Raw genomic sequence first — 9,536 nt, 5'->3', positions numbered from 1 at the left:
CATGGAGGCTTGCATTCTCTGGGACCTAGGCCTGATAAATCATGGTCAGTAGATTTCCTTGTAACACAGGGCTGGGGAGCATATGCCAAACAGGGAATGTTCTGGAAAACTCCTTAGGCACAAGCTGAAGATCTGCTTGAGGTTTTGGATACAGAACATTTATAGGATACCTCTTGGTGGTCCAAGAGGACTTGAGTCTACTTTGTACATACGGGATTTTGTTTTTAATTAGATTGATTCACAGAGAACCAAACCTAAGGAATCACACCATTCATTCGTTCATTTAACAAAGTTGTAGGTTGAAGCATTTACCAAGTGCTGACAATAGAAAGAAGTCCCGGATGTGCTTTGTCAGTTTAGTCGGGACTACACAGATGAGTCAATAACTGTAGTGGAGTGACGGGACCTCAATTGCCAGGAATCCCCCGGCTCTCCTCTCTTCTTGTGTCTCCTCAGGTAGTTAGCTACCCTTTCTTTCTTTCTTTCCTTTTCTTTCTTTCTTTCTTTCTTTCTTTCTTTCTTTCTTTCTTTCTTTCTTCCTTCCTTCCTTCCTTCCTTCCTTCCTTCCTTCCTTCCTTCCTTTCTCCTTCCTTCCTTCTTTCCTTTCTCCTTCCTTCCTTCCTTCCCTCCCTCCTTCCCTCCTTCCCCCCCTCTCTCTCTCTTTCTCTTTCTCTCTTTCTTTCTTTCTCTCTGCAGATTCTGGACCCATTCCAGACTTACTAAAGGAAATTCTGTAAAGGTGAGGCAGTTTTTTAAAGACAGCAGCCCTCTCTGTTGCCCATGCTGGAGTGCAGTGACCCGATCATAGCTTATTGCTGCCTCGACTTCTTGGGCTCACGTGATCCTCCCCCCTCAGCCTCACTGAGTAGCTAGGACTACAGATGTGCACCCACCACGCCCGGCAAACTAAAAAAATATATTTTTTTAGTAGAGACAGAGGTCTTGCTATGTTGCCCAGGCTGTTCTCAAACTCCTGGCCTCAAGTGATCCTCCTGCCTCAGCCTCCTAAAGTGTTTGGATTACAGGCATGAGGCACTGAGCTCAGCCTAGCTACTCTTTCTGAGTTGTGCCCGCTACACAAAGGTGTCAGGTACATGAGACGTCTGTGCATTTCTGGCCTGGACTCCATATTAAGTGCTCCGTAAACATCAGTTTCTATGATCAACAGCACCCTGTTTTGGCTGGAAGAACCTTTTCTAAAACAGGAAATCAGGAATCAGCAGTTTTAAGTTTTCCAGGTTGTATTTTAACATTGTGTTCATATGCAAAACAAAGTTTGTGAATCAGCACGAATGCTGGCAAGTCCTGGAAAGTTTCTGATCATGGACTTTCACGAGCCCCCAAGGCGAGGAGAGACAGAAACCCAGGACACCCTGGGCGCCGCTTTCCAGTCAGGCGCCGCCTGGACTACATTTCCCATATCCAATTGCCAAGCTCCTGCAGGATTGGCCAGAACAACGCGGAAGTGATTACGGGTAGCCCAGCAACGGGCGGAGTCCTGGACCGAAACTGGATGCGCACGCCCCTTCCCTGCGGCGGGGAGGCGGACAAGGCTCCGCTCCATCTCCAGCGCCTCGGAGCGCTCTCCGGTTTTGCTGTCTAGCCCGGCAGCAGCGCGATCTCTTAGGCGCTTTCACCGCCTTCCTCTCCCGGCCCTGCCCCTTTGACGCCGGCAGTCGCGATGTTGCGGAGACTGGATTTCAGCTTCGCGGTCGGCGGAGCGGCCCCTGGAGGGCGCAGTGCGCATGCGTGAGCGGTCGGGACCCGACGCGCGCGGGTCTCTTTTGGAGCCGGAGTGAGTTCCTGGGCGAGGGGACCCGGCAGCGGTTGATTGGGGGGCTAGGTGCTTCCACAGTCAGCCATGGCAGCGCTGCGCTACGCGGGCCTGGACGACACGGACAGTGAGGACGAGCTGCCCCCGGGCTGGGAGGAGAGAACCACCAAGGACGGCTGGGTTTACTACGCCAAGTAAGGGGGCCGCAGTGGGGCCGCGGACGCACCCGGGACCCTGCAATGCCCTCGGACGCCACCAGCGCGGGGAGGGCGCGCACTCCAGCGCAGCGAGTGCCGTGCAAAGTGGAAGTGACTGTTAAGGAGCTTCAGGGTTTCAAGGGTCCAGGGTTCCCATTAGGGGCTGGCCCCCTTGGTGGGCCCTGGGTCCAGCGGGGGTCACCTGGCGGCTTCCCGGCGCGCCCTCTGCTGTTCAGGATGCAGCACTGCGCGGCGCGGCGAGGGCAAAACGGCCTCATCCCCGCCAAAAAATAAAGACATTTTAAAAAGCGCACGTGCTCAGCTCCCTCCTGCAGGCTCTGGGTTGCAGGGCTAGGAGTTTTGTTTTGTTTTCTCCAGACCGGTATTGCTCAGTCACCCAGGCTGGAGTGCAGTGGTGCCGTCATAGCCCACTGCAGCCTCTACCTACCGGGTTCAGGCAATCCTCTCATCTCAGCCTTCTGAGTAGCTGGGACTACAGGCATGCACTACCATGCCCGACTATTTATTTAAGTATTTGTAGAGACTAGGGTCGCACCATGTTGCCCAGGCTGGTCTCGAACTGCTGGGCTCAAGCAATCCACCTGCCTCAGCCTCCAGAATTGTTGAGATTACAGGTGTGAGCCACTGCGCCCAGCCAGAAGTACTTTTTTTAGCGGAAGTCCTAGATAGCCTCACTATCGTTCCGTGGGAAAGTTTTGGAAACCACAGCAAAACCTTCATCTTTAACTGTGTGACCTTGGGCCATTGAAAGAACGTTTAATCTCGGTCTTCTTACCTGTAAAATGGGTTGATGTGAGGGTCAGTTCAGGCACTGGCATAAAGCACACAGTAGGTACTCTCTGTTCCTTAACTGTCTTTCCTGATTGCTCTTCAGATATGACAGTGCGTCTTATATCAGCACCTTAGAATCACGTAGGAAATGTTGTAAATACACGTTTTGGGTCTCCGTAGAGAACCTACTGCAGTAGACTCTCAACCTTGGGAGTCTGTTTTTTAAGTTTTCCAGGTGAGGTGGATTATCACCTGGTTTTGAGAAACATGGATGTAAATCTGATTTTCATCACCTGGGAAACTTTTTGTAAGTGGCTTTTTCTGGGCCCCACTTCCAGAGGGTTTTTTTGTTTGTTTGTTTTTCGTTTTTTTTTTTTAAAGACAGAGTCTCGCTTCGCGCCCAGACTGGAGTGCAGTGGTGCGATCCCGGCTCACTGCAACCTCTGAATGCCGAGTTCAAGCGATTCTCGTGTGTCAGCCTCCCGAGTAGCTGGGATTACAGGCGCCCACCACCACGCCTGGCTAATTTCTCCCTGTTGGCCAGGCTGGTCTCCAACTCCTGGCCTCAAGTGATCCGCCCACCTCGGCCTCCCAAAGTGTTGTGATTACAGACAGGAGCCACTGCGCCAGCCCAGAGTTTCTGATTTAATTGGTTTGGCCTCTCCCCTCTCCCTTGGTAGGTTGTAAAAATTTTCCCTCCCAGGTGATTCTAATATATGCAAGGATGTGAACCACTGCTGCCTTTGGTGGCAAGGTAGAAGAAAAACAAAGTTCTGATGAGTTCATTCAAGACACACAGAGGTATTATGTGCCAGGCGTTTTGCTGGCACTGGTTATACCGAGGCAAGTAAAAGCCAGTTGTCATCCTTAGGACCCAGTCTTATTAGGGCACAGTGACATGTGTAGGAGCGTCCCCACGCAGTGTGTATACCGGGAAGCAACGTGTCTGGCATGAGGTGTGTGTAGGTATTGGGGGGGAACGTGAGGGAATATAGTGGCACACTCACAGTAACCTTGACTTCCTGGGCTCAAGTGATCCTCCCGCCTCAGCCTCTTGGGTACCTGGGACCACAGGGGTGTGCCTCCACACCCAGTTAATTATTACATGTTTTGTGGAAATGGGGTCTCACCATGTTGCCCAGGCTGGTTTGAACTCCTGAACTCAAGCCAGCCTCCCTCCTGAAGCTCTGGAATCACAGGCCTGAAGCTCTGTACCAAGCCCAGAGCGGTGTTTTGAGCGCAAGTGGAAGTGGGTGGGGCAGGAGGGCAGTTCAGGTAGAGGGAACAGTGAGAGGAGAGGCCCCTGCATGGCCTGTCCAGGGGCCCGTGATCTTTGTGAGGGTCCAGGAATGTGAAGGTTAAGGCAGGGAAGGGAGGACCCAGTTCAAGGAGTTCTGCGCCTTGTGGAGAAGCTTGGGCTCTGTTGGCAGAGGCGGAGAGGGGCATTTGGCTTGTGACGTCAGGAAGAATTTCTGGCTCTTGGGAATTAAAGGGCCTTTTCCAGCAGCAGCAGAACTCCATTAGCCTTTGCAGGGTCGAGACAAGCTCCTGAGTGGGCACTTACTGTCCCTGTCACCTGTACGTCTGTCGGGAAGGGTTCCTTTTCGTCCTTCAGAGCCGAGCTTACGTGTCACTGCCCAAGAGACATGTAAGCTTCCTGACTGTGGGTGTCCCCTCAACCTTGTACTGGTCACCTTGTTTCTCTGCTTCTTCGTGCTCAGCCTTGGCTGTGTACTCCTCCTCGTTGGCCCTGTCTCCCTTGCCCAGGTTGCAGACATCATGAGGGCAGCTTGTTCATCTGCGCGTCCCCGGTGCTTGGCACCCAGAAGCTGTAAGATGAACCCCTGTGGGATGAGTAACTGAATCATCTCAGGAAGGTCAGCCGCGGGCTTCTGTGGGTGGGTGAGCGGTGAACTGGGCCTCAGAGTACAGAGATGCACATGACCCCCTTCCGGCTTCCTAAGCCCACCTCTGTCTCTGGCTCTGTGGGGCGTCTCCTCCTTTGCCACTCAGCCACAGAGGTGCTTCTGCCTCCCTGCAGGCGTGCCCTGGATCCTGGCGCCAGGGCCCTGGGGCTCCCTTGCTCCCGCTTGCCCTGCGTGCCCCCTGTGCCTGCCTTCCTGCTGCTGTTTGGCCTTTCTCCCATCTGCTTTCTTCCCATGGCCAGGGCGCTCGGGTGCATACATGGTTTCCAAAAGCTCTTCCTCCAGCCCCCCGACTACTGTCTTAGGTGTCAAGCTGGCCTCTCGGACTCTATTTTTTTTTTTAAATTTAATTTAAAATTCCGGGATACATGTGCAGGATGTGCCGTGGTGGCTTGCTGCACCTGTCAACCCATCACCTAGGTATTCAGCCCCACATGCATTAGCTAGTTATTGTTTACACCAGCTGAGATGCCAGGGCTTGGCTGGCTCCCAGCTGGAGGACTCATCTCTCTGGACCTTCTGTCCATCCCCGCCAGCCCTCAGTTCTCTGGGTGTCAGGGCAGAAAGGCTGAAGTTCTTTGGGTGTTAGGTTAGGATGCCTCTGATCCGTCCCAACCCCACCTTCCCTTGATCTCTCCTGATCTGTGAGCATCCTGGCCCTTTTCTGTTTAAATTTTTGTGCTCGTTCCAACCCCTTTTCCTTCCTGACTCTGGAAGTGACGCTGGTTTTTCTCTTGGGGTTGGGGAGACTTTGCGGATGTGCTTTCTAGGAGGCTTCTCTTTGAGTCATTTCTTTTCCATATTGTTTCCCCTCGTGTAGCAGGGCCACGGCCAGGGAGAGAGGCTGTAGCTCCCACTGAGACCTCGGGGTCTGGTGGAGCCTGGTCTTGTGTGGCTGCTGTTGGCCTCTCCTGCTTTCCCACCTGCCCCATGGTTCACTTGTATGTCTCAAAGGCACGTGCGTCTTAGGGCTCCAAAGCCCACCAGGCTGGCTCCCAGGGATGGGGTCTGGGGAGACCAGAGACCTGAGAGTGCTGGTGGGCCTTTCTTCTACCCCTCTCCCCTAACAGTCTCAGAGCAGCCCCTTCGTGGGACATGGGGAGGGAGGGACAAGGTCTCAGTGTCAGAGCCGTCCTTGTTTGCCCTTCCCTGTCCTCCTTATGAAGTTCAGGCCTTTTGGCAATCAGAGGCCTCCATGTCTCCTGCGTCCACAGGGCTGGCTGTCCTCACCGTCAACTCTAGATCTCCCTGTTAACTTACACTGTGTTCAGAACACAGACACACACCCTGTAGGCGGGACATGGTGGGAGGCCAAGGTGGGAGGATTGCTTGAGCCCAGAAGCTCGAGGCTGTGTCACTGTACAGTGACACTGTACTGGTTGTGTCACTGTACTCTAGCCTGGGCCACAGAATGAGACCCTGTCTAAAAAAAAAATAAAAAAATAGCAGAAAACACCCCATGCGTGGAAGTGTGGTATTCACGTAATATGATGTTCACTTAATTTTGAATCCTTTGGTTTAAGTTTAGATTACTATTAATCATCTCTTTAAATGGCAAGCTTATTGAAAAAATAAAAAATCAAAGTTGGCTTTTATTTAAAGGAGAATAGGAGAACACTTAGGGGACATGTGTTCTAATTTTCTCTTCATTAAAAAGTCATTTAAGGTTATAATTAAAAAGAACACCTTTTAATTAATTTTTATGTTTATGAAAAATAAGTCTTCTGCTGAAAGGTAGAGTTCTTAGTTCTTCCTGTGTTAACTCTATAACCCCGAGAAGTAGGTGCTGTTATTGTCCCCATGTAAACTGTTGAGGAAACTGAGGCATGGGATTAAATGACTTCTTCAAGGGCAGAGTGGCTGGCGTATGGGAGACCCAGAAAACGGGCAGTCAGGCTCCAGAATCTTCACGACCAAATTACTGTCTCTGCTTCAGCTGGTCCTGGGTTCTTCCCCAGGGATGGTTGTGTTCTGCGGGGGACGGTTGGCAATGTCTGGAGACGCTTTCTGTTGCCACAGCTATGGGACTGGGGTATTGGCATATGATGGGCAGAGGCCAGTGGTGCCCAAGACAACCCCACAACAGAGAATGATGTGATCTGGGTGCAGTGGCACATGCCTGGATTCCCCGCACTTTGGGACGCTGAGGCAGGTGGATCAGTTGAGGTCAGGAGTTCGAGACCTGCCTGGCCAACATGGTGAAACCCCATCTCTGCTAAAAATACAAAAATTATCCAGGCATGGTGGCAGGTGCCTGAAATCCTAGCTACTCAGGCTGAGGCAGGAGAATTGCTTGAACTTGGGAGGCAGAGGTTGCAGTGAATTGAGATTGCACCACCGTACTCCAGCCTGGGTGACAGAGTGAGACCATGTCTCAAAAAAAAAAAAAAAAAAAAAAAAAAAAAAAAGAGTGATTCAGCCTCAAGTGTCACCAGCAGTGAGGACGAGAAACCCTGGTTTAGGCATGTTCTGTGAAAGTCAAGAACATAGGTTGACAGAGTTTGTTTTGTTTTCTAAACGTCTTTCTGAATAAATAAATAAATATTCTGAGTGAGTTTTGTAGCTCCTTTGGAAAGTATTCAGTCTCTATGTTTACATCTGCGCACCTGCTGTGGGCCAGGCATGAAGCTACATGTCTGAGGGCCCAGCTTCACCTACTAAGGGCCGGGAGGCTCTTTCTGCGCCAGCCTGCCTACTGTCAAGGCTCAGCTTCCACTGTTAAGGGTCATTTCATGGATTTTTTTTTTTTTTTTAGGTTGAGTCTTGCTTTTTCACCCAGGCTGGACTGCAGTGGTGTGATTTTGGCTCATTGCAACCTCCACCTCCCAGGTTCAGGAAATTCTCATGCCTCAGCCACTCAAGTAGCTGCGATTACAGGCATGTGCTACCATGTCTGTCTAATTTTTGTATTTTTAGTAGAGATGGGCTTTTGCCATGTTGACCCGGCTGTCTTGAAATCCTAGCCTCAAGTGATCTGTCCGCCTCGGCCTCCCACAATGCTGGGATTACAGGCGTGAGCCACCGCGCCCAGCCACTTTGTGGATTGTTGAGGGTAGAGTTTTTTGGAGCCAGGCTTCAAGCGCCTTTGATGTGTGCCTATGAGATGAAGACTACTTTTAATGGCAGGCAAGGAAAGTGCAACTCCGTCTCTTAACTTTCTTGAAGAAGCGTGAGACAGCTCTGCAAGGGGCAGGAAGGTTTCGCGTTGTTGCCAATGCTTGGTGTATCTGATTGCTGTTCCCGTCCCTTTTGAAGGAGAAGCAGGAGTTGGTATGCCAGTATTCCCTCTGTGCCAGCGGAGAGTGGATGATCCTTACCAGAGAGTCAGAGCTGCTTTTTTTTTTTTGAGATGGAGTTTTCTCTTGTTGCCCAGGCTGTAGTGCAATGGCGCGGTCTCAGCTCACCACAGCCTCCGCCTCCCGAGTGCAAGCGATTCTCCTGCCTCAGCCTACCGAGTAGCTGGGATTACAGGCATGCGCCCCCACACCCGGCTAATTTTGTATTTTTAGTAGAGACAGGGTTTCTCCACGTTGGTCAGGCTGGTCGTGGACTCTTGACCTCGGGTGATCCGCCTGCCTTACCCTCCCGAAGTGCTGGGATTACAGGCGTGAGTCACCGTACCCAGCCATAGAGCTGCTTTTTTTGCAAGTGCTATGGGATGGTGGTTGATGTACAAAGTAGGAGTTTGTCTTTGCTACTGATACCGTAGCTGGTACAAGGATTTAATTCTCCAAGCACTGTCACAGGTGTCGCGTGTCTCGCCTTCTCAGCAGCTCTGTGAGGTGGCAGCGCTGAGGACACTGCCTGGACTCAGCTAGCACGGGTTGCTCAGTCTTCAACATGCTGAGTGAGGCGTTCCTGCACCGTGACAGAGACCCAGCTGCCAAGACTTTGTCAAGACAGACCAGAAGCCAGCAGTTCATAAAAAGACCTTGCCTGCAAGTTGTAGAATTTTTTAAGAAAATTCATGCTCTCTGTATTTATTTTCTTTAAAGTAATTGACAGGGAAAGAATGTTCATGTCCTATCACCTAGATAGATGTTGCTGATTTAAAAATGTAACTGTCTGTGTTGGCTTGAGTAGGTAAACTTTTAGGGAACCCAACCTACCCTTTGAATGCCTCTTGTAGCACCTGGCTTTTTCCCTGATGAAGTAATTGTATGTTTTCCTGGATTCCTTCTTACCTGGTGACACGTGTTTCTAGTTATTGGCCTACTATTTTAATTATAACTTTGGGTGGTGGTCTGAGATGAAATGTTAAGTTTGACGCAACAATCAGACTAGTTTATGTAACTGATTTGTTCACAGTAACAGCTTACATTTCCCAGAGCTTTTTGTATGCCAGGTGCTATGTGAAACCCTGGATATACAATATTCTTATATAGCAGCCCTCAAGATGAGTGCTAGGATTATTTCTATTTTGCGGGTGAGGGAATGGAGATTAAGGCACGGGGTCGCGTAGCCAGAGGTGCACAGCGCACAGTTATGTGACTTATGGGGCTGTCTTACTCCATCTCTTAACTACCTCTTGGGACCAGTTAGGAACCAGTGCTTAATGAAACACTTTGAACTTACATCTGCGGAAAGAGTAAACATTTTAGCTGGACAAGTGGCTTCTAGTCCCAGCCACTGAAGAGGCTGAAATAGGAGGGTCACTTGAGTCCAGGAGTTCCAGTCCAGCCTGGGCAACATAGTGAGACCCTGATTCTTTAAAAAGAAATACAAATAAATAAGTAAACATTTTAAGAGATTATATACATTAGATATTATGAATTTTGTCGCTACATCCTGGAATAAAACTAAAACAAATACAGAGCAAAATGCCTCTAGATTTATTTATTTATTTAT

The 9,536-nt window shown here is 50.4% G+C and overlaps 1 protein-coding gene across 15 annotated transcripts in view; it reads left to right on the top strand.

Moving 5' to 3' along the window:
* Positions 1-1,223: 1,223 nt before the first annotated feature.
* Positions 1,224-9,536, top strand: part of WWOX (WW domain containing oxidoreductase) — a 1,119,479-nt gene continuing 1,111,166 nt past the window's right edge. For all 15 annotated transcript variants that reach the window (XR_002519090.2, XR_004179639.1, XR_004179640.1 and 12 more), the window contains exon 1: positions 1,224-1,968. Coding sequence is in view for 11 of the 15 variants with exons in the window: in XM_017953716.2 (XP_017809205.1) it covers positions 1,862-1,968 (107 nt within the window). In the remaining 4 variants the exon portion in view is untranslated. The remainder of the gene's footprint in view (positions 1,969-9,536) is intronic.

Source organism: Papio anubis, chromosome 18 (genome assembly GCF_008728515.1).
Source record: "Papio anubis isolate 15944 chromosome 18, Panubis1.0, whole genome shotgun sequence".
In the NCBI taxonomy this organism is placed as follows: Eukaryota; Metazoa; Chordata; class Mammalia; order Primates; family Cercopithecidae; genus Papio; species Papio anubis.
This window is presented reverse-complemented; position numbering and strand designations above follow the sequence as displayed.